The 25,721-nt window shown below is 37.3% G+C and overlaps 2 protein-coding genes across 6 annotated transcripts in view; one reads left to right on the plus strand and one right to left on the minus strand.

Moving 5' to 3' along the window:
* RPA1 (replication protein A1) overlaps positions 1–14,864 on the minus strand; it is a 46,302-nt gene extending 31,438 nt beyond the window's left edge. For both annotated transcript variants that reach the window (XM_010978897.3, XM_010978896.3), the window contains exons 1-4: positions 14,709–14,864; positions 4,604–4,654; positions 3,468–3,546; positions 2,700–2,808 (exon numbers count right to left, since the gene is read on the minus strand). In XM_010978897.3, coding sequence (XP_010977199.1) covers positions 2,700–2,808; positions 3,468–3,546; positions 4,604–4,654; positions 14,709–14,741 — 272 coding nt within the window. In that variant the 5' untranslated portion in view covers positions 14,742–14,864. The remainder of the gene's footprint in view (positions 1–2,699; positions 2,809–3,467; positions 3,547–4,603; positions 4,655–14,708) is intronic.
* A 92-nt stretch (positions 14,865–14,956) lies between these two features.
* Positions 14,957–25,721, plus strand: part of SMYD4 (SET and MYND domain containing 4) — a 52,341-nt gene continuing 41,576 nt past the window's right edge. For 2 of the 4 annotated variants that reach the window (XR_004141959.2, XM_064495826.1), the window contains exons 1-2: positions 14,957–15,324; positions 16,370–16,515. Coding sequence is in view for 2 of the 4 variants with exons in the window: in XM_064495826.1 (XP_064351896.1) it covers positions 16,382–16,515 (134 nt within the window). In the remaining 2 variants the exon portion in view is untranslated. The remainder of the gene's footprint in view (positions 15,325–16,369; positions 16,516–25,721) is intronic. The other 2 variants (XR_004141957.2, XM_010978898.3) reach the window with 1 other exon arrangement.

The raw sequence follows: 25,721 nt of genomic DNA on the forward strand, positions 1-25,721 counted from the left end.
AAAATATTTTTGGATGAAATAACATCTGAGATTTGCTTCAAAATTATAAAGGAAGGTAGATGTGGAACGGATATCGATGAAACATTGGATATCGGGTGATAATGTGAAGCTGAATGTGAGACATAAGGGAACTGACATGCCATATTATTGAATGGAAAAACTTAGTATCAAATACTATATAGATTTACAGCAATTCTTTACATTCCAACAAGACTTGTTTTTTTGAACTTGAAAGAATAAACATGGAATAATAATACTAATAAACATGGAAGAATAAACATAGAAAAATTGCCAAGAAAATTTGGGGGGAAAAAGTAAAGGAAGATATCACTGGTAAATTACTAAAATACACATGATACTTTAACTGAAAACATTATGGCAGATGGAATTATGTGTGTTGGTGAGGATGTGGAGAAACAACATAAGGCTCTGACAACCCATTCTGGCCACAGCCACTCTCTCCCTGCGCGTGTTCTTCTTACCAACTCCTGCTCCAGAAACTGTGCCAGCCCACAAAAACACTCTCCTCACCTGTTTGGGCTCTGCCATCTGATTCCAGGCCCTACCACCACCTGCCTCTCCCCTATGGACATCCACTTTGCTTGGCCCCACCTAATGGATTTTGGACTGAATTATTCAGTATGAGAGAAAAAACAGTGTCTATCATTCCACTAACAAAATGATTTCTAACTATTCCCCACTGATAAACATGCACCATGAGAAGTCTGGAATGATGCTCACTAAATAATAATAGAGCTATTTCTAGGTTGTATGAATTCCAAATAACCTTTTCTTCTTTGTACCTTTTTTTGTATTGCTCTAATTGATTATACAATGCATCATTTTGATTAAAATAATCATATTCTCAAAAAAAAAAAACTGAATACACATACAAAGATAGAACTACAGATATATTCAGAGAAACTGGTGACAATTTTTAAATAGTGAAATGCTGTATACAATCTAAATGTTAACTAAATTATGGTAAATCCATACAAAGGAATACTAAGTAATATGTAACAGAGGTATACCTAGGGACATGTAAAAATGATCACTATAAAGTTGAAAATGGATATTATAAAACTGTATTTATTATGAAAGTTTTTTTTTAAGAAAATATATATTCATAAGTATTCACCTTCACAGGGAAAACCTGGAAGGATATACAACAAAATGTTAATAGTCATATCTAGGCAGTGGGATTACAATGATTTTTCTTTTTGTTTATGTGAGTTTCATAATTTACATACATATATATATATATATAACTTGCATGATAAAATTGTTTTATAAAACATACTGACAAGAATACAAAATTCTATCAGGGTGAAAACACTGCCACATGATATAAAGAAATAAATGTTAATCCAGAATTCTATACCCAGTAAAACTAGTTTAACAGAGAGCCAAATACAGACATTTTTAGATGACAGAGATTTCTACCATTCACAAACCTTCCCCATAAGAGCTGCTAAAAGATATTCTTCAGGAAAATGGAAAATGAACTAAAAAAGGAGTGTGATGAAACAGTCAAAGGTAAGCTAACAAACTATGGGTAAATCTAAATAAGCACTGACTATGTAAGCTAATATACTAATTGGAGGGAATAAAATCAAAGTTGAACTAAAATACTGAGCATAGATCATTTTAAGGCCCTTGTTTTTTTGGGAGGATAGTAAAAATACTAACCTATTTTAGAATTTGTTAATTCAAATATGGATTTTTTTTAGTATGACGGTAACCACCAAGAAAACACAAATGGAATATACAACTTCCAAACCAGCATAGGAAAAAAAGAAAATTAAGGAAGTATAATCAATCCAAGGCGGAAAAGAGGAAAAAAGTAAAGTAAGAACACGGTTAAGATCAGAAAATTTAGGGGGAAGAAAAGCAGTAACAAATGAAGTAGAATAATCTCACCAATTAAATCTCAAATTGAATTCTAAAACTATATGCTGTTCATAAAAGATATCCAAGATTAATAACAGAAAGGTTAAAAGTTAAAAGGACACAATAAACAAATATAAATCAAAAAGTTAATATATGGATAATAATGTAACACACACTGATATACCCTTATTAAGACGGGAATGCTTGTCACATTTGCTATTCATGTGTTTTGGTTGTGTTGTGTAATTGGACATAAAAAACTTGAGAAAAAAATGGAATGTAAAGCCTCTCCCCAACAAAAAATGTATTTCAGCAATGGTTGCCCAGGTGTGAATAACAGTTCTGGTCACCATTGTATCTCCAGCATGTAGCATCTTGTAGGTACTCAGCAAACTCTATATAGGCTGAAAAAAGTATTTACCATGAAAGATTCAAGGCTGTAAAAAAAGGCGCAGTGTTACATAGTTAATGCCATCTTTTTTTGCTCTAATCAGTGACCCCTTTTCATTAAAAGATACGTTAAGAGAGAATCCTGAAGACAGTGCTGCTGAAGAGATCAGAAACAAGAGTTCTGTATTCAGCTATAATCTCCTGCTCTGAAATTTCCAGTTTGTTTCCATATTTCTCTCCTTTTGGCGCCATGTTTTAGTCGCCTGTGTTCAGAACTCAACAGCTGTAAATTCTTAGCTGAAAAGCTCATCATTGCCTTCTTGATTCCTAATTGAAAGTTGGCATCCAATGAACATCTCTGTTCAAAAATTAGTCTCCATTTTACAACACAATACAACAGAAAAAAACACGCCACATACCTTCCATCTTTCAGAGTGTTTACAATAAATCGGTTAATCTGGCAAATACAGTTGCTAGACAATTGTTCTTCTTCAACAAGATGGTTCAACTGTGTTGCCAACATGAAAGCTGAAAAGCACAGAGATTACTTTAGTCTCCAAAACATTTCAGTCATGACAATCTGCAAGCTGATCACACCTGTACCAGCAAAGAAAAATAATGCCTTAAATATATGTTCCTGAAACTGAAACTACTCAGACTCTACATAGTGAAAAACAGTATTAATGTGCTGTGCATGAAACATCTGCTGCTACTCTGAAATTAAGTATTTCTTAAAGTGCCCCAAATCATCTTTTCCATCACTCAGCTTTCATGACAAGACTGAAAAATCTTTTCTAGGTCCTTCACCTTGTGACTAGATAGCAAGCATACATTCTGCAAAGTCTCTCCTTTCTCCCTGCAAAGCCTCCAACACAGAAATAAAACCCCCAAAAGCCAAGTATAGGACAGCTAACCCTTCATATTCACTAAATGTCAGTATCATCCTGAGGGAAATCAGTCAAAGAAAACACAGGGCACCAGTTAGAGAAAATTAATTAAGCCATGTGGCAGCTTTCCACTAGGCCCAGTCTATTGTTAGAATGCTCTATGCCAGCTGCAATTCTGTCTGAATGAAGGCACAGCCAAGCAAATGCAGACATCTGGAATGCTCCAATTACTGCAATCAAAGTGCTGGGTGCACTTTCGTTATTTAAATACAAATTCCTAGATTTATACGTCATACATACAGGATAGAGTATTCAATCCATCACTCATAAGCAGTCGATAACGTGGTGGACTATTCCCTGTAGTAATGGGACGGATGTTCTAGGAGAGAGAAAACAATTCATTAGTCAGGTTGTCCACCCAGTCCCCAGGGATAAGGAAACCTAAGCGGCAGGAGAGTAGATTTGCTGTTAGTTCAACACAAATTGAACTGCTTACCCATTCTCTTCACACCTAAATCTAAGTAAAGAAAATTGGATTTGATAATTCTCACACCAACCTCTCTCCATTAACATTATTCAACACAACATAGATGAGAATAAAGTAAGTTGCCAATACTCTTGTGTTCTCTCTCCCCTAACTCAAATCTGATTGAAAATCAATTTTAAAAATACAAGGCACCTAATATATGTGAGGTACTGTGAAGGAAACATGCTAAAAATATAAAATGGAAAAAAAAAATCCTTGCCCTAAAGAGACTTACAATTGGGGTGGAGATGGAGGCAGAGTCATAGCAAAGGTGTGCACATAATGATGTGGGGGCAGAGCCAAGACATTTATCCCAACTTGAAGGGAATCAGAAGCAGCTTTCTGAAGGAAATGAAATACCAAAACAGAGCCCTAAGATGACTGGCAGTGAGTTGCGGAGTAACAGGGAGACAGACCATCAGGCCTATTGACGCAGAATCTGCAAGTATGATCTAGGATTCTGCTTCTATTGATTTTTTTAAGTTCTCATTAAAATTTGTGACCTCCTTAAATGAATGATAGGATAAATGAAGAATTTTATGCAGACAAGTTCATTTCAGGTAGATCTCTCCGGAGGCCGTATGTAAGGCGGATTTGAGCAACACAAACCCCAGGGCAGAAAGGCAACCAAGGAGGCAGCAGTAATGATGTGCAACACTAAGCATCCATCAACCGCGGAAAGAACAGAGAGGCAAAGCCTCACATCTGAACCTCAAAGGTCAAACTCTGGCTAACATAATACGAAAAAAAACCTGGTTCCTCTCTCAGAGGTGCAACACGGCCTGGACGATTTTCGTAATCATGGAGAGAACTTCCTAGTGTGGACACATCAGTACGTCCTCCAGCAAAAGTAATTATAATTATGTGGAAGTTTGAAAAACGTTTGACATAAAAATACATAAGTACTCACAATGACTTGGAGGATGGGTTTTATGGATGTATCTCCCTGTTGCATTATGGCCTGAGAAAGTAAAAACAGATTCTTATGAGATATGTACTCAAATCATGATGAAAACTTGACATAATTTTAGTTCGGTATCTGGACTAAACCACAGACAACGTCATTAAAGTGCCTTTTTGGAGTTTATCATCTGAAAATCTACTTTAAGTTTTGTCACTCTGGACAAATCATAAAATCATAAAAGTGGGATACGTGCCTACTGATAAGGATACATTTAACGATGCCTAAAATACTAGCAACACGTATGTTCATACATAATAGCTCATTTATTTCCCTGTAGTGCCCATTTGTAGGGAATTAGACAAATAAGTATGGTAAACCCTTAAAACAGTATTATGCAGCCTTAAAAGATGTTTATGAAACACTGGTTGCCTCTTTTGAGAGGAACTGGGTGATGGAGGACATGTGGGAGACAGCCATGCACTGCAACCTCTTTTATACTTTCTGAACTTTAAATCATATGACTCTATTAGCAATCATAAAACTAATTTCTTAAAAAATCCTTATCAATCAGACTTTTAGTTTATTTTCAAAACCCCATCATTTAAAGGTAGCCATCAGAAAAACTAACTAGCTAAAACTAGTTGTCTCACCTCTGCTTTTGCCCATGCTGAAATGATACCAGACTAGGTCTTCCAACCATAAACTGAAAACTGGACAAAAACATATTAACTGTTCTCAAATATCAGACAACAGGTAGAACAAGATCGTGATCCCTGAAAGGAAAACAAATGAGTGGAGCCCTACAATCACCCTGGTTTTCTGCCCAGAGTCACTTTTGGACTATAGTGCAGGAAAGGGAACCCAAGAAGAGCGTGGCAGCCCTGCTGAGCACAGATCAGAGTTTGGGGGGTGAGTTAGCTGGACTCCATGGACGCAGAGCACCCGACAGGAGGGAGCTACACAGAGGAAGAGCTTCAGTAACCTATGCAGGGTTTCCTTGAGTCTTGGCTGAATTCTGAGTTGTGCATACACAAAATGAGACTCTGCAGGCCAGGCAGAGATTAAGAATTAGAGAGCTATAAGCTGAAAATTACTGGAGCTCACACAGGCTAGAATACATTTGAGTTCCAGTTGGCCAGAGTGGTGAGAACTCAATAAACACCTGAGATCCCAGAAAGGCCATGCTTTAGAAAAAGGGATAAAGTAGCCCCAAAGTAAAAGCTTCTCTAGACCCTCAACAGTCTCACAGGGGATCAGCGGATCCGCAAGTAAGTTAACAGTCTGGCAGAACAACTCAATAGTCTTTACATACACAATCTAGACATTGAATAATGTAATATTCATAATGTCCAATATCTAGTCAAAAATTACTAGACATTACTTGAAGGTAGACCTAAGTTAAAGTTGTATGCTACAACCCTGAAGCTGTTCTCAAATTGCAACCTCGGGACCCAAGACCTTTTCTGAAGGTACATAAATTCAAAATTATTTTCACCATAGTAAACAAGATTTTGCCCTCTCACTCTCATTCATTCAATACAATGAAAAATTGGCTGAAGGACCAATCAAACTTTATACTGTTAACCACTGACGATTGTCTACTGGATGAAAAATCAGGAAAAGAAATCACTGCAGTGTCACTTTCAAATTACACAGCAACTTGTTGAATTAAAGAGCAACATATATCATGAAGACTGAGTTAATATCTCTTCTGCAGAATTCTACTTTTGCCTTAAGAATGGATGAATCTAAAGATGTGGCTGGACTTGCTGCTTTGCTTGTGTTCATCTGGTGTCAGCACCAACTAATCATCTAGTAAGATCTTCTTTCATTTGAATGCTTGACAACAAACAGATTATACTGAAATGTTCAAAGTGTTGAGTTACTTCCGAAACTCATGGTTTATTCTGGAACAGCTGTGTTGACATTTACACTGATGGTGCAAAGCAGTGGTAGGTAAAACTAGTGGTGCCTTAGTAGTTACTGTACTAGTAGCCACTGTATTGTTCACTGCCTTGAACGGGGAGAGGGGAGGGTCACTAAAAAAATGAATCTTGATGAAGAAGTAAAATTATTTATTACAGAAAGTCTCCATCCAGGAGTACAATAAAAAAAAAATTCCATGTAACAATACAGAAAGTATGCAAAAAGTACTTCTTCCACAAACTGAACCCTGGCTGTCGCCCAAAGGAAAAGCAACTGTTCGAGCTGCAAGTTGAACTGGCCACATTTTTTCACGGAACATCATTTTCACTCGAAAGGGCAAGTGACAAACTGTGGTTATCCAGACATGGAAATTTAGTAGATATCTTCTCAAAAATAAACAAAATGAGAATTAACTATATTTGTGGCCAGCGATAAAAAAAGTTTTCTAATGAAAATTAGGACTTTTGAAAACTTGTATTCACCAACCAGGAACTTCAAAGCTTCCCAATTCTTCACAACAGACTCTTCTGATTAAATCAGTAATGATATTAATAGGCATGAATTTTTGTTATATAATGAAATACATTAACATTTGGAAAATCTGCATAATGCAATGAACCGGTATTTTCCAAATGACCAATATACAACGTTACAAATAATGCATAGGTAAGAGATTGATTCAAAATGCAAGACAGACCAATTCTACATTCCAACCAACCTTTAAGAAACTACCATTTGTTGAGTTTTGATACAATATTAAAGGAAAACTGTTTTTCTCCTTGAAACACTTCTGACGCCAAACGTATGAGTTTTCCACATGAAGCAAGTCTCTGGCACAGACTGACTGGGTGTCTTACGAGTCAATTCAATTGACACTAACTACCCAGAATTAGTGTAGACCCCACAGTTTAAGGGCTCAGTTCCATAAGACTATCTAAGTGCCCACTTCAGACACCAATCTCAAGTGGTCCCCAGGTTACCCAGATTACCTTCTGAGTTGGCTACAAGTTGTGAGGACTTCCCTGGAGGCCCTCCTGGAACTCAGGGAAACACTTTACTTAATATTACTGGTTTATTATAAGACATACTTAAAAGGATACAAACAAACAATCAGATGAAGAGGCATACAAGGCAAGGTCTCGAAGGGTCCAGAGCATAGGAAGGAGATTCTGTTCCTGGAGTTTGGGGTGTGCCACTCTCCTGGCATATAGATGTGCTCACCAACCTGGAAGCTCTCTGAACTTTGCTATTTAGGGATTTTTCTGAAGGCCCGATTACATGGGCACAATTGATTAAATCACTGACCACAGGTGGCTGGCTCAATCTCCACCCTTTCTCCCACGGGGTGAGGGGTAGAGCAGAAAGTTCCAACCCTTTAATCACACGGTTGGTTCCCCTGGCAATTAATTCCCATCCTGAAGCTTTCTTGGGGTCCATCAAGAGTCACCTCATTAAGGTAAATAAACTCAGGTATGGCTGAAAGGGGCTTACTGTAACAAAGAAAGCTCCTCCCACCCTATCACTAAGGAAATTCCAAGGGCTTTAGGCATTCTGTGCCAGCCAAGGGACAAAGACCAAAAATACATTTTTTATTACATTACAGTATCACAAGGATCAAAAAAGAAGCCTGCAAAGGCTACTAAAATACTTCTCCTCTTCCCAACTACATATGTGAGGCCAGATTTCCTCCCTATAGTTCAACCAAAAAAACCATGTTATCAATACTGAATGCAGAATCTGACAAGAAAATCTAGCTATCCTGTCTTCTAGTAAGCCAGATACTAAAGCAATATGCAAAAATGTAAAACAATGTCATTTTCTATTTGTTTTGAAATATACAACTGTTTTTCATAAAACATTGTGTTAACAGATGAGTTTACTGTTATTTTAAATGAATAGATTTTTTAAAATATCTCAGTTATAACTTCAAATACAGTAAGGTAGATATAATCCACAAACAAAAGCTTTTGGAGGAGGCTCAATGATTTTTATGAGTGTAAAGGTATTCAAAACATTTGAGAACCACTGTGTTTTGGACTAAACATTTGTGTCCTGTCCCCCACCTCCCATTTCATATGTTGACACTGTAACCCTCAAAGTTGATGGTATCAGGAGGAGGGGCCTTTGGAGGCAACTAGTTTTATATGAGGTCAGGAGGACAGAGCCACCATAATGAGATTACTATCCTCATAAAAAGAGGAAGAGACACCAGAAGTCACAGCAAAGAAGAGGTCATGTGAGCACACAGTGAGATGGCAGCTGCAAGCTAGGAAGACATTCCTCACTCATAACTGAGTCTGCTGACACCTTGATTTTGGATTATCTAGCCTCTAGAACTGTGACAAATGAATCTGTTTACACCACCTAGTCTATAGTATTTTGTTATAGCAGTCCAAGCCAGGATGCACTGCCCTAAAACAATCATTAAAAATGTAAAGCAAAGAGTAGAGCTAATAAGCCAACAAGGGAAATAAATTTGAATAAAAAAAATCAAATAACCCAAAAGTCAGGAAAAGTCAAAAGAAAAAAAGACAGACAGACAGACAGACAGACAACAGCAAAGAAAAGATGGGGCAAATAAAAACCAAGCAGCAAAATGACAAACTTAAACCCAAACATGTAATTATATTAAGTGTAAATGGTCCAAGCATTCCAATTAAATGGAAGAAATTGTCATAATGAATAAGACCCAACTAGTTGCTGTCTACAAGAAATGCACTTTATATATAAAAATACAGGTTAAAAATAAAATATTGGGAAAAGATGTATCATTAATAGCAGGCAAAGCAGACTTCAGGACAAGGAACATTACCCAGGATGAAAAAGATCATTTCGTAATAATAATGGGGCTGATTCCTGAAGAAGACACAATGATAAATGTGTTCACCTAACAACAGAGTTTCAAACTACATGAAGGAAAAACTGACAGAATGAAAAAGAGAAACAGACAAATCCACCATTATAATTGGTGGTTTCAACATTCTCTCAGTAACTGATAGGGCAAATAGACCAAGAAATACAGAAGTAATAATATAGGAAACTTAAACTATCAACAAACTTGACCTAATTAGATCATCTAACAAGTACAGAATACACATTCTTTGAAGTGCCTCTGGAATTTTTTCAAGATAGCCCACATACTGGGCAATGAAACAAATCTCAATAAATGTTAAAAAGTTGAATTCACAGATAGCACATTATCTAATTACACTGGAATTAAACCAGAAATCAATAACAATGTGATCTCTAGAAAACCTCCAAATAACGTGAAAGTTAAACAACAAATTTCTAAATAACCCATCTGTTGAAGAAATTACAAGGGAAATTAGAAAGTTATTAACAGAATGAAATCTATCTAAATTTGTGAGATGTAGCTAGAGCAATGCTTAGAGGGAAAAACACAGCTTTAAATGCTCTTATTGGAGAAGAAAAAAGGTCCAGAATCAATTATCTAAGCTTCCACTATATGAAACCAGAAAAAGAATAAATTAAACCCAAGTCCATACAAGAAAACAATAATAAAAGAGCAAAAAATCAATGGAATAGAAAATGGATAAACATTAGGAAAAACAGAATTGAGCCAAAGACTGGTTCTTTGAAAAGATCAATAGCTAGTATGGTCAAGAAAAAGAAAACGTATATTCTCAGTACCAGGAATAAAAAATGCATCACTATAAATCCCATATGTAGATATGTAAATATGATAATAAGGGAATATTAGGAACTTTACAAAACAACTTACATTAAATGGAAAAGTCCCTTTAAAAAGCATAAATTATCAAAACTACATACAAATACAGAAAACCTAGATAGTTCTACATTTAAATAAAGAAATTAAATTTTTTTAAGAAATTAAATTTCTAATTTAAAATATTCCAACAGAGAAAACTCTAGGTCCAGATGGCTTTACTGATAAATTCTATCTAACATTTAAAAACAAACAAAAACCCAATCTTGCATAAATTATTTCAGGAGAGAAAACACTTTACAACTCATTTTATGATGTAGTTTTATTCTGATAGAAAAACCAAAGTCACTGTAAGAAAGAAAAACTACAGACCTCTTATCACTCACCAACATAGATGTAAAAATCCTTAACAAAGTACTAGTGAATCAAATCTGGCACTATGTAAAATGGATATAATATGTCATGACCATGTGAGGTTTATACCAAGAAGGCAAAGTTTATTCAACATCCAAAGATCTATTAGTGTAATCTGTCACGTTAACAGAATAAAGAAGAAAAACCACAATCATCTCAATAGATGCAGAAAAAGCATTTGACAAAATTCAACACTCATTCATTATAAAAAGTTTCAGCAAGATAGGAATAGAAGAGAGGCTTAAACTGATAGCAGGCATCTACCAAAAAAATCTAATTACCATCACACTTCATGGCAAGAGACTGATTTCCCCTAAGTTTAGGAACAAGGCAAGGTTATAGCTCTCATCACATCATTTGTCATCAGAGAAATATAAATTAAAATCACAGTGAGAGTCCACAAAACACTCCTTAGAAGAGGCAAACCTAAATCAAGCGCTGGCGAGGATATGGAACAACTAGACTTCTCATAACCACTTTGGAAACGTTAGGCAATATCTTACAAGGTTGAACATTCAGTTACCATATGACCCAGCAACTACACTCCCAGGTATTCATCCCCGAGGAATGAAAATACTTCCACAAGAAGACTTGTACGTAAATGTTCATAATATCTTCATTCATAATAGCCAAAAAATGAAAATAATTCAAATGTTCAACAGCAACAGGTAGATAAATGAATTGTGTTTATACATACTACTCGGCAATGAAAAGTTCCAAACTACTGAAACAACATGGATAAATCTGAGAAAACAATTTGCTGAAAGAAGCCAGACACAAAAGGGTACATATTATTTGATTCCATATGAAGTTTTAGAACAGTCAAAACTAACCTATGGTAATAGAAACCAGAACCCAGAGCAGTGGTTGCCTAGGATGGGGGCAGCGGATGGGGAAGGAGCAGATCGGGTGCTGTGGTTATAGGGGGGTATATATTGGTTAAAACTCATCAAACTGATGAATTTTTACTCTATGTATTGTAGTTTTTATTATATGTAAATCAAATTGAACTTCAAAAAGGTGTTTTGTTTTTTTTTTTAAAGTAGCTGTTTCTAGGGAACAGATTCAGGGCAAGAGGCAGGTTAGTAAGCTCATCAAACACCTTTCTGTTTTATTCAATTCTAAAACCACATGCATGTATTACTTTATTATTCTTTTTACTTTATTTGTATCATCATAAATAGAGAATGTAAGAGTTAATCTGGGACATATAGCATATGTACCCGTAAGACAGAATTGACTTAAATTTCCCAGATCAACACTGCTAACAAAAATACAAAGCAACAGTGGTGATCATTTTTTAATGTACAGAAATATCGAATCACTGTGTTGTGCACCAGGAACTAACACAGTGCTGTAGGTCAATTATAATTCAAAAACAAACTCATAGAAAAAGAGAACAGATTTGTGGTTACCAGAGGCAGGAGGTGTGGGGAGAGGAACTGGATAAACTTCTACTTATAAGATAAATAAGTACAGGGATGTAACATACCACCTGATTAATATAATTAACAATGCTGTATGTGAAATATAATTAACAATGTTATATACGAAAGTCGTTAAGAGTGCAAATCCTAAGAGCTCTCATCACAAGGAAAAATACTTTTTATTTTTTATCTATATGAGATGATAGATGCTCACTAAACTTATTGTGGTAATCATTTCATGACATAGGTAACTCAAATCTTTATGCTGTACACCTTAAACTTATACAGGGCTGTATGTCAGTTATATCTCAATAAAACTGGAAGGAAGAAAATACAAAGCAATAGAATGTAACAGTCAAGAGCACATATGTTAAAATCCTCACCTCATGGACAAATTATTTAACTTCTCTGCAGTTTAATTTCTTCATCTGTAAGATGATGGTAATGATAAAAAATCTACCTTACAGGGTTACTGTAAGTACTAACTATAATAAAGTATCTGGCACATTGGAAACAGCAAAAACATTAGTTCCCTTCCCCTTTCTCTGTGTTACCTAGTTACTTAACATACAAATGCTATTTATTCTATTTACCAAAGTATTTCCAAGCATAATCTCTTATTTTATGTTAGCTCTTGCTCAAAATGCCTCTAGTATTTGTGTTAGTTGCTTATCCCTGGGGCTGTCTTTAAAATGACTCATTTTAGCTGATAAACTTGACAAAGGTTCTCCACACTCCATGACCACAAACACACACAAAGAATGTCTTTGCCATTTATGTATAAAACCTAAGTAATACTTCACCTAACACTGGAAATGTTTCCAAAGTTTTAAACATAACAAAAACTAACTCATCAAATTAAATACCATGATCATTCTTTTTAAATAATGAACAATTCCTAATTTGTCTTAAAGGTGCAAGGTAGCAGCTATAAAATAAACAAGGACTACAATTTGCAATCTCTTCTCAGGGTTAATTATTCCTAATTTATTAAAATATTCACTCAACTCTGCCAACTGTTCTTCCCTACCCATCTCTGTCTCTTTCTTTCCACTGCCTCATACACAATCAGCAAACATTTATTAGGCACCTCAAATTTGCCAGCACTGCTCCAGGTATTGGGGAGATTATGATGAGCAAAAAAACCAGACATAATTTCAGGCCTCAAAGAATTTATAGTCCAGTGGTGGGAAACAAAGTAACTGGTATTAATCAAGGAAACAAATAAATGTAAAATTCCGTCTGATTATTACTAACAAGTGACGTATAATAAGCATTTACTATCTATCAGGCAGGGACTAAGCACTGTAAATGTAATAGCTCACTTAACCCTCCCACTAACCTTAGCCTCATTTGACAGAAGAGGAAAGGCAAAGTTTAATATCTTGCCTAAAGTTACACAGATAATAGGTCAACAAACAGGAATTAGGGCTTCAGCCTAGTATGGGAAGTCAAGGAAGGGTTCTCCAAGGAAGTAACTGGGTGGAGACTTGAAGATTACTATTAGGCAGCAAGGGGTGAATGAAGAACCACTCAGGCAGTAGACAGGTTAAAGAATATTCAAAGGCCCTGTGGAAGGCAAGCGTATGAAATCAGGAATTTAAATTTTTAAAAAGGCTGGAGAGGAGGAAAGAACAGGGTGGGAACATGCTATGAATGGTAGGAGGAGGGTTCTGCTGGGTTGAAGTGAGCAGGCCAGAAACAATAGCGCCAGTGTGGATGAAGAGAAGTAGCTGGACTTGAGATATACTTGAAGGTGAAACACACCAGATTTGGGTAGGAACTACACATCCAGGGTAACACAGTTTGTAGGAAAAATGATTCCACAATTTCTGGCTAGCATAATCTAATGAACAATGGTGCCAGGAAACAGCAGAGGCCCAAACTTTAAAAGATGATGGGTTTGCTTTGACAAGTGTTTAATTTAAAATATTTTCGAGATATAAAGTACGGAAGCAGATTACAGAGGTTTGTCTTTCGCAGTAAAGGTGGCTCCGGAATAAGATATTTTGTAAGCAATTGACATATAAATGGTAATGAGATTGTCTTTGGAAAGGAGGGCCTACGGCAGTCTTGAGTCAACAAAATTTACAGACAGGCTTGCACAGAAGACGGGGAAAGACTAGCCAAGCTGAGCCACAGAAATCAAAAGAGAGTGTTACCAATTAAAACGCAATGCTCAAGAGTCAAACGCTGCTGAGAACTGTAGTAGATTTACATTTCAAAATTATCAGTCGGATTTAGCGACCTGGAGGCACTTCTAACTTCAGTTAGGGTTACTTCTGTAGTGATCAGGGGAGTGACCGATTGGAGTCGTTAAAGGGTTACTGGAAGGCGAGGAAAATAACTGAAAAGAGACTCTGGAGAAGTTTCGCTGCGGATGGGGGAAGGGAAAGAGAAAGAGAGTGGCCGTGGGAGGGAAACGGGCCAGAGTCAACAGCTTATTTTGTTTCACTTCGTTAGGAAGAAAAAACGTTAACGCGTTTAAAAGACGATGGAATAATCCCTTAAGGAGAGAGTGATGGTTCTAGAGTCACCGGCAGGTCCTCCCCAGCCCCCGCTATCTCCTCCCGTGTTCTCGCCTTCTCCACCTTGCACAGGCCCAGGCCCCACAGCCACCCTGGCTCGCCTGCCCAGCTAGCAGGAGGATCCTCACCGCAATGGCCCCCTCGCTCAGGTGGCCCACCATGGTTCCGCCGCGACAACTCCCGCGTTCCGACGCCCCCGCAGCCCTGGCTTCACTCCCGTAGCCCCGCGCGCTGCAAAACGATTGGCCCGAACAGCTGCGTGCACCGCTCCCGCCTCCCGACGTGCGCACGGCCTGGGGGCGGGTCTAGGCGCCGAGCCGCCACCGCATTGGCCGAGGCGCGGCGGGCGGCTCACGTGACCCACGGGAACCCGGGTCCCGGGCCTAGTCGTGGGATGGCGGGTTGTCGGGGTGGGGCGCTAAGCTGCGGGACGCGCGAAACGTGACGCAGACGCAGCGAAGGGCAAAGTGGATGAGTTCCGGCAGCTTTATGAGAGGGCTCGGGAACGTACCCGGCTCGGCCTTTGGCCGTCGGACGGCTGGTAGTCCAGAGGAATGTTAGAGCTGTTTTTTGATACCTGCTGTTAAATGTAGTCAAAGCAGTGGCTTGATTCCTTCAGTAGCCCAGTGCTGAACTCCCGCAGGTGCCAGACCCTGAACTTGGCACAGTGGGAGTCTCTGAAGGTAAAAACGACCCGGTCCCTATCTTCTGAAGAGAACACAGTCTGTCGAGGGAGCTTCTGCTGTGAGTAGCCCTAACTCAAGGTACACTTGGTCTGGGCCCCAGGAGAAACACAAAGTGGGTTGCAATCACAGGTGGAAAATTCCTGGGAAGGTTTCCCGCAGGAAGTGCCGCTTAAACTGAGTCTTGTGGGGAGAGTATAGCTCAGTAGTAGAGCGCATGCCTGGCATGCGTGAGGTCCTGGATTCAATCCTTAGTACCTCCACGAAAAATATAAATATAGCAAACCTAATTGCCAACCCCCACCAAAAAAAATTTTTTTTTTTAATAAATAAACTGAGCCTTGAAGGATGTATGGAAATTTGCCAGGTGGACTCCATGTGAGAGTGGTGATGCCCCAGGAAGAATGAAGAGCCTATGCAAAAACTAGAGAGGTGAATAACGTGGCAAGCTGGGGATAGCTTTGAGTAGCTCAGGATGGTGGGATACAGAGGAAGAAGTGAACCTTAATATTAGAAAGTAAGCCAAGGGTCGAATAAATGAGCGTTTATATAAATGCTAAGAGGAGCATTGATGAATTTAAGGTGAAGGACTAACATCTGTCTTGGTGTGGAGGATGGATTGCATTTGGGGTGGGAAAGGAGGGGATGTGAGGCCATGGAGACTAGTTATGACACTAGAAAGAATGCCAGACAGGAAATGGTACGGGCTTGATCTAAGGAATAAACTGGGGATTGAAAAGAAAACAAATTGAACTGTGTAAGAAATAGAAATATTTGCTATCTTAATAGTTGCTAGGGAGAGTGAGAAAAAAATCTGGGATGTGTCTCAGGTTTCTGACCTCACCATCAAGGGTAGATGGAGGTCTAAGAGGGCAGAGATGGTGACCAATGTGATTCATCATGTGATGCCTGGAATAGTCAGTTTTCAATAACTATTTCTTAATGGAGGAATGTTAGAGTGAATTGGTGCAAGAGTGTAAACAACTATAGGAAAAGACCATAAGAATTGATTTTGTTGCTTCACACTTGCTTGAATGAAATCTTGATTTTTTAGAGTTGTGCTTTTGTAGAAATCTGAATTCCTTGTTTTCTTACTCATTTTCTAGATCTGAAGTAGCATGGATCTGCCTGTGGAGGAGTGGACATCACACATACTTCAGAAGTGGTCTTTGCTCCCCAAGTCCATTCAGGTCACAATTTCTACAGCAGAGACTTTGAACGATATCTTTCTTCACTCATCTTCGCTTCTTCAGTAAGTGAATGGAAGCTTTAATCAGGGAAATTTTGGTCTGGAAGATGCACTCTCTTGTCATTTGCCCTCAGGTTATATCTCTTTTTGCGGAAGGATTAAGTTCAGACTTTTAGATTTTGGGACATTCAATAGTTCTTTCTGTTTTCACAGTTCTTTCTAACCTACTATTATAGATCAGATTGAGATGCTATTTAGCTTTTTCAGTGTCAATATTATGTTTCAATAATCAGTGCCTTGCTGTCATCACTAGGCTGTGAACCTTGCCGTATCCCAAAGGATACAGTAGAGATTTACTAGGTGCACGTAGAAATTCGTAAGTGTTCATATTTGGAAGGAACCTTACAGGTCATATAGTCTAACCCAGTTATTTTTCAAACTCTCTTGACTGCACTACTCAGTAAGAAATGTATTTTACATCACAATCTCGTACACACATATGTATATAAAAAACTGAAACAGGAGTTTCCCAAAACTTTGTTCAGTGAATTTTTTTGAACACTTATTTTGTGCCAGCCACTGTGCTAGATGCTTAGTAAATAAAAAACACACCATTAAAATAAAAAAGTAGACAAAGGTCCTCACCTTTTAGGAGCTTAATTCTAGCAAGGAGGAACACAATAAACATTATAAATAAGTAAAGTATGTAATGTGTTCAAGGTGACAAGTACAGTAGAAAAAAGGAAAAACTGAACAGGGTAGGGGAAATAATGCTGGGAGGGGAATGCAGGTTGTAGTATTAAATAGTGTGGTCTGATGTGCCTCACTGAGAGAGTGGAAGTGGAGCAAAGTCTTGGAGATACAGGAGTTAACAAAGCAGATACCTTAGAGAAGAGCGTTCCTGCGAGATCCCAAGGTGGGAGTGTGTCTGGGATGTTTGAGCAACAGCACACTGGGTGAACAGTTAGTGGTGGATGAACAGAGTAAGCCGAGGGAGAGTAGTAGGAAATAACGTCAGGAAGGCAGTGGGACATGCGTGGGAGCTGGGTAAGAGCAGGTGGCACAAATCACGTTGGCCCTTTTTTAGTTCCTTGTCTTTCTTTTTACCCTGCATAGGAAGTGATTACAGGGTGTGGTAGGCAGAATTCTAAAGATGACCCCCCCCAGCATTCCTGTCCCCTGGTTATTCAATCTAACATTAACTTATGCACTGCTGGGAAGGGATTTGGCCAATAAAAGTCCAAGGCTAGTCAATTTGAGGTACAGTTACTGGGTAGGCATAACCCAGTCAGGTGAGACTTTTGAAAGCAGAGCTTTTTTTCCAGCTGGGAACAGAAAGGGAAATAAGAGAGATTCAAAGCAGAAGATTTGAATGTGGTTTGGCTGGCTTTGATGATGGAGCCACATGACACAGGACAGGAATGCAGACAGCCTCTGGAAGCTGAGAGTGCTTCCTGGCTAACAGCCAGCAAGGAAATGGGGACCTCAGACCTGCAATTGCAAGGAAATGACTTCTGCCAGCATCCTGAAGGCGTTTAGACTCAGATTCTTTCGCAGATCCTCCATATAAAAGGTCACTTGATTTCGGCCTTGTGAGACCCTAAGCAGAGGGCCTAGGAAAGCCCACCTGGACTTCTGATCTACAGAACTGTGAGGATAATAAATGAGAATTGCTTTAACCTGCTGAATTTGAGGTAACTGCTACACAATAATAGAAAACTAACGGAGTCTTGAGATAAGACTGATGTGATCTGATTGTATTTTAAAGCAGGTGTCAGCAAACAGTAACCTACGGGATACAGCCATCCCACTGCCTGTTTTTGTGTGGCCATCAGCTAAGAATGGTTATTAACGATAAACATTGCAGTCAGCTTAATGATACAGAACACTGGCTTTGCAAAACTCCAGTTTAGCAAAATGGTATCCTTTGAAAAAAAAATTTTCATTTTTCTCATTAGTAGACCTATGTTGCAAAAAAAAAGTCACAGTGAGTTATTATATTTTGAATTCTGTCAATAAAAAGGTTTTACAAACATGTCTTTTCTTCTGTTAGACAAGTACCTATGTAATAGTATCGATTTTATCTCTTAGCCCACAAAAGCTAAACCTTTACTCTCTGGCTTTCTATAGAAAGTTTGCTGATCCCTGTTTTAAAGGATGACTCCTGTGCACTGTGATGAGGGTAGACTATGTAAGAAGCAAGAATGGAAATAAAGCGACCTTTTGGGAGGCTGTTGCCTTAATCCAGGTGAGAGAGGAGGTGATAGTAATTTGGACCAGGTGGCAGTAGTGGGGATGATGAAAAGTGGTTAGATTCTGATGGTGTACTTAACAGCATTTCCTGACAGATGGAATACAGTGTGTTAGAGAAGTAAAAAGTGACTCTGGGAATTTAGATCTAAAGGGCTGAAGGTGGAAGGATGAAATCACCACCACGTGGGAAAGCTGCAGGTAGAGCTCTTTTTGGGAAGGATGTTCAGGAGTTCATAGTTCAGTTGGAGATACCTAGTAAACATCCAAGTGAAGATGTCTAAATGAGTGTGGGGTTTATGAGGCCTGGGCTAGAGATACAAATACGGGAATTAAATGGCATTTGAGCCATGAGACTGGAAAATTTTACCAAGGAAGAAAGTGTAGATGTTTACCCCATGTGATGTACTTTCTGAAATTTTCCCTTTTACTGATCTCGTTGTAAAAGTACTAATCAGGACCTGCTAAACTGTTTTCATGACCTACCGAGTCATAACCTACAATTTGAAAAATAATGTTAGTGGCTCACAGCGAAATGAATGTGACAATGAATGTATCTATGTTCATGTATAATTGAAAAATTGTGCTCTACACTGGAATTTGACAGCATTGTAAAATGACTGTAACTCAGTAAAAAAATGTTCATATAAAAGAAAAGAAAAGAAAAATAATGTTAAAACTCTACAAGATCTCTGGATTCCCTGTACAGAATTTCCAAAAATGATGAAGAACTGCTGATGAAAATTTTGGATGATAAGAGTTTTCACAAGATAAATTGGTATAGCTTACTAACAGCAAAAAGGAATAATTCACAAGAATCCAAATTTGAAGTTTTGGAGCATGGAAAGGAATATAAATCAAATAAGTGATTCACCTGGTTTTTTAATACTGAAGTTCCTCAAGACTCCAGCCTAGGCCCTCTTTCCTTTTCTCTTACCTCACCCTGCAGCCTCATTCACAACCATGACATTAGTTATCTCCTATACGCTGATTACCCTTCAAATTATATCTCCAGCCCTCACTTCCCCTCTGAATCCAGCTGACTATGTAAAGCCTCAAAGATACTCAGCATATCCAAAACCAGACTCAACAATCTTCCCCCTTTCTACTTCAGATCATCATGAACCCTGAGTGAATTATACCATCATCCATCCAGTTGCTATCCAGAAACCTAGGAGTCGTGCCTAATTTTTCCTTCTCCCTCACACCTCATTAAATCCGTTTCCAAATTTTGTCCATTGTAGGATATGAACGCTAGATTGCTTTCAAATTTGGCAAATAGGACTTCTGCTTCTGGGTAGCATGTAATAGGTTAGAACAGACAGTACTTGTTGCAACTAAAAAAGTTGATATTTTAATCATGTTTTTAAAGACATCATAGAGCAACAAGGACTAGATGAACTAAAATTCCAGAGAGGGAAGACTCCTTCCTAGGTGATCACTAGCCATTGTCTCTTGGGGATAATTAAAGGCTGAGGATCAAGCTGGCTTCAAGCACAGGGACTAGACTAGGGGAAACTGAAACCAGCAGACCTTTTGGCAGTCATTTAGAGCTGATGTGATGGACTGGAAACTACAAGAGGCCCAAACTCAAGGCCCAAATTTAGAGTCAATTTGCCTTATGGGATATTTACTGAATTCTCAGAAAATATAGATGGCCTACCAAAAATGCAGAATAAAATCTCCTGTGGTATTGCAATGCTGAGGGGCAAAATCCCACTAGTGGAAAGGGGCCTGCAACAAACACACATACAAATCTAAGCTCAAAACGTCCTGAGACCAAAGCTTTCAGGCATGAGAAGACAGAGACCTTCTAGGCTCTCAACCAAAAGCTCAGGAGACTCACACCCAAGGAATAGGGAGAAACCAGACATGTACTGTTTTAATAAAACTACAGTAAAGACTAAAATTCTTAATACAGCCAGTAAGACATTGCAGTGTGACCACTGCCTATTTCTCTGGCCTCCTCTCTCCCCACACTCCCCTTTCAGCCGTACAGGCCTTCTTTTAGTTCTTGATACACACTAGGCTGCTGCTTGTCACAGGGCCTTTTCTTGGGGTGGTTCTTCCTGAAATGCCTTTGCTGTGCACTCCACCATGCCCTGAGACCTAGTTAACTTCTGCTCATCCTTCAAGATCAGCCAGATCTTTCTCAGGAAAGCCTTCCTGACTCCCAGCTGGATCATCTTCATTTTTTTTTTTTTTTGGATCATCTTCATTTTTTATGCATTTACAATAAATACAGCATACCTTTCCTTCTTATATTTGTGTAATCATTTGATTAATGTCTATCTCTACTACTAAACTGTAAGCTCCATGAGGGCAAGGACCATGTCTGTATTTGTCCTTCTACAGACCGGAGTAGTGTAGTGTCAAAAAAACAGGTCCTCAACAAATATTGATTGAATGGCAGTTTGATAAAGCTCTTGTTCAGTGACTGGCACATATGAATGCTCAGTATGACACAGGAATGAGAGCCTCACATGTACACATAAACACATACCTTTCAAGTTCAATGTTGACATGATTATCTTCGTGCCAGTAACTATCACCATGTCTGGTGCATAACAGGCACTTAGATTTTGGTTGGATAAATTAATAAGTTCAGTGTTGAGCCTTGCCGTTTCAGGTACTAGGTACAATTAGGGTTATACTTTTTTTTTTTTTTTGCTTGTTATTTTTCTCTTTTTAGATGTTAGTAAGATACAAATACATTCTCATTGCAAATGATTGCCACAGTGTTCAATAAAGTAAAACATGAAAGTTTCCCCCTTAGCCTTCTAACTCTCTTTCACGGAGATAATCACAGGTTATTAGAGCTTTCTAGTTCTTTTTTTACATATTCTCATGCGTTTGTAGATAGATATGCACATATATTTTTCTTTATTTTTTGTTAGATTATATTTTATGCTTTGTTCTGTGAGGTTTTTTCCAGCATCACACCCTTAATCTTTTTAGCAACCACACAATGTTGCTAGTATAATATGCCACAACTTCTTTTCCCTGTTAATGGGCAATTATTTCCAGGTGGTTGGTTTTTTGTTTGTTTTTTTTTTACTGTTACAAACAGTGTTGCACTGAACAATTTTTATGTGTGTTTCTGTATGTATATTTAGAAGTTAAGATCCATTCTTAGAAGAGGAATTGTTTCATCAATGGTTATGAGCATTTTAAATTTAATAAATACTGCCAAATTGTCTTCCAAAAAGACTTCACCAGTCTACCATGAATAGCATATGAAAATCACTTTCCCATAGCCTAACCAACATTAGAAAGCAACCCTCAAGACAAAATAATCTTGTTTTAATTTACATTTTTCTGATTACTAGTGAAGGAATGCACCATTTCCCACATTACAGCCTGTTTATATTTCTCCTGTAAATTATTTGCTTGTGTCCTTTGCCCATTTCTCTAAGTGGGTTTCTGTCTTCCTCTTATTAATTTATATGAGATCTTTATAAACCTGGCTGTATAATTCTTTGCTATGTATGTTACTAAGTTTTTCTCCTAGTCTCGTATTTATCTTTTTTAGTTTACTTACGGTTTTTTGCATTATATATAAATCGTGTGCATGTGTTTTAACTTACAGCTATATCTGTCATTTTCTTTTATAGCTTCTAGGTTGTGTGTCTTAGAACATTCTACTCTTCCCCAAGGTTATAAAAAATAGTCTTTATTTTCTTCTAACTTTTTTTGTAGTTTTGTGTTTTAGTTTGAGCTCGCTAATCCATCTGGCATTTATTTTTGTGTATGATGTGAGAGAATATTCTAAGTGTTATTCCAGACAATTTTTCCACATCATTTATTGAATAACTCATCCTTTCCCTAGCTCCTCTGATTGGCCCGGCTTGTATCACATGCCCAACCCTGTTGCGAAATTGGGGGTCAGTCCAGCTCCAACCACAGGGAATGGTTTCCCCCTGAAATTTTATTACCAGATGTAGGGAGAAGGAGCACTTGAAAGTGGGGAAGTCTAGTACAAATGTGGCTTTGCTGTCTGTTAAACCAAGTCCCCCCACACACACAGTCATTCTTTTTCAAAAATATCTTGGCTCTTTTGTATACGTTTTCCCCGTGTGAACTTTAGAATTGACTGTCAAGTTTAGTAAAAAGTGTCATTGGGTTTTTGATTGGGATTGTGTTGGATTTATAGATTCACTTAGGGAGACTTGACATCTTTACAATATTAAATTGCCTCATCCAAGTAAAGGGTATGTCTTGCCACTTGTTTAGGGCTTCTTTTTATGTCCTTAAGTAAAGTTTTATCATGTTCTTTATATAGGTCTTGCACATTTCCTCTTAGATTTATTCTTACTTGTTATAAGGTTTTTGTTGTTCTTGTGAATAAGACTTTTTTCTCCCAGTTACATTCTCTAACTGATGATTGGTGGTATAAATATAAACTAGGAGTTTTTAAAATCATTTTACAATAGGCCATCTAACTGTACTTTTATATTACTTCATTGTTTTTATGCCAGATCACCTAAAATTTTTAGTAAGTGTATCTTCAAACAGTAATCCTCTTTTCCAATATTTGTACCTTTTATTTTACTTTTTAATTATAGTGTTAGTTAGACCTCTAGTGTGATGTTGAATAGTAACAGCAATTTAGAACATTGCTATAGGTTTATAGTATATACCTTTTTTCAGTTTAAGGAAATTGCCACATATTCTATCTTAAATGTTGAGTTTTATCAGTATTTTTTTTTGATATATTTTGGGAGGAATGATCATTTTTTTTCTCTCCTTTAATCTGTTAATGCAGGATTTACATCAGTAGATTTACTGAAATTCAACCGTTTTGGAGATAAACTCTGGTTATTGTCCATCATTCTTTTAACACATGGCTAGATTCAATTTGCTGATGTTATTTTTAGGATTTTTAAGTCTATGTTCCTACATGTTCTTTTTTGTGCTCTATTTGTAAACTCTTGGTGTCAGAGTTACGGTAGCATCATGGTGTGAATTAGAGAGCTTTCATCTTTTTCTGTGCTCTAAAATGGCTTATATAATATAGGGATTATTTGATTCTTTAAAGCTGTAGAAAAATCCTGTAGAACTGTGTGGACCCGGTACCTTAGTAAGTGGAAATATTTTCCTTTTTTACTTAAATTTTTATCAGAATAATATGTATACAGTGTAAGTAGTCAAATAGTACTTAAAATATTATAAAGAAAAATAGCAACCTTCTGTCTTACTCTTTCTCAAGAAAAAGAAAAAAATATATTCTAGGAATAATGGAGAAATTTTAAATGGTATTTGAATTAATGTTAATTTTTTAGGCATAATAATGATATTATGATATCGAGATATAGGAGAATGTCCTTATTCTTAGCAGAGGCCTGCTGAAATATTTAGAGGTGAACTTCCATGATGACTATACTTATTTTCAAATGGTTCAGGAAAAAAGTTGTATATGTAAACGTGTGCAAGTTATTAAGCTGTTGTTTCTCAGCTCCAATCTTCTGTCCTCTCTGCTGGGGCTGGGACTGTCTGCTTTTCCAGTTAACCTTATGAGAGGTTTTACCTCTCTAGAGCTCTAGAGAGAAGACACAGCTGGAAGAAGAAGGAATTTGGTTCTTTCTATCTGCTTCCTAATTAGAATCCACATGCCAGAGAATGAAGTTGGACCTTTACCTTATACTGTATACAAAAACTTAACTCAAAATAACTCAAAGACCTAAACTTAAGAGCTAAACTATAAAACTCCTAAAACATAAGCCAAAAGCTTAAGACATTGGATTTCGCCTCCGTTTCTTGGATATGACACCAAAGGCACAGGCACAAAAGAAAAAAAAATAGGCAAATCAGACTTCATAAAAAGTAAAACATTTTGTACATCAAATGACAATATCAAAAGAGTAAATAGGCAACACACAGAATGAGTCAAAATATTTGCAAATCATATATCTGCTAAGAGATTAATATCCAGACTTCATAAACAACTCCTAAGACTCAACAACAACAAAATCCAGTTTAAAAATGGGCAAAGAACTTGCATAGACATTTCTCCAAAGAAGATAAGCACATAAAATGAGCACATGAAAAGACACTCTTAACATCTCTAATCATTAGGGAAATGCAAATAAAACTACAATAAGATACCTTACTATCTTCATATTCATTAGCATGGCTATTATTAAAAAAAAATAGTTAAGTTTTCATGTGGATGTGGAGCAATTGGAGCCCTTGTGCACTGTTGGTGGGAATGTAAAATGGCATAGCCACTATGGCAAACAGTACAGCAGTTCCTCAGAAAATTAATAGAATTACTATATAATCCAGCAACCGTACTGCTGGGTTTATACCCAAAAGATTTGAAAATGGGACTTCAACGGGTATTTGCACACCAATGTTCAGAGCAATATTATTCACAACAGCCAAAAGAGAAAACACCCCAAATGTCCATTGACAGGTGAATGGATAAACTGGTATATACATACAATGGAATGTCATTCAGCTATGAAAAAGAACAAATTCTGGTACATGTTACAACATGAATGAACCTTGGAAACATTATGCTAAGTGAAATAAGCCAGACTTAAGGACAAATATTGTATGATTCCACTTATTATATGAAGTAGCTAGAAGAGACAAATTCATGGAAACAGAAAGTAAAATAGAGATCACCAGGAGCTGGGGATAGGGAGGAATGGAAGATTATCATTTGATGAGTACAGAGTTCTAGTTTGGGATGGTGAAAAAGTTCTGGAATTGTGACGATACCTAATGCCACAGAACTATATACTTAAAAATGGTTAAAATGACATTTTAAATATTTTACCACAATAAAAAAATTAATTGGAAAATTGTTCCACCTCACTTTCTCAAATTTTTTATTGTAACATTCCAGAAGAAAATTTGAAATACTAAAAAAAGATAGAACATCCATCTGCTTGTCAAAAGTTTAAATTAATTGCTGCATTAAACTTGGTGCCAGAAGGAATTATGAATTATGGCAGCTTAGTTCTTCATTGCACTGAAGAACAATTACAAAAACATTGAGTTTATCATCATTT

The sequence above is a fragment of the Camelus dromedarius genome, chromosome 16 (genome assembly GCF_036321535.1).
Source record: "Camelus dromedarius isolate mCamDro1 chromosome 16, mCamDro1.pat, whole genome shotgun sequence".
NCBI classification, from domain to species: domain Eukaryota; kingdom Metazoa; phylum Chordata; class Mammalia; order Artiodactyla; family Camelidae; genus Camelus; species Camelus dromedarius.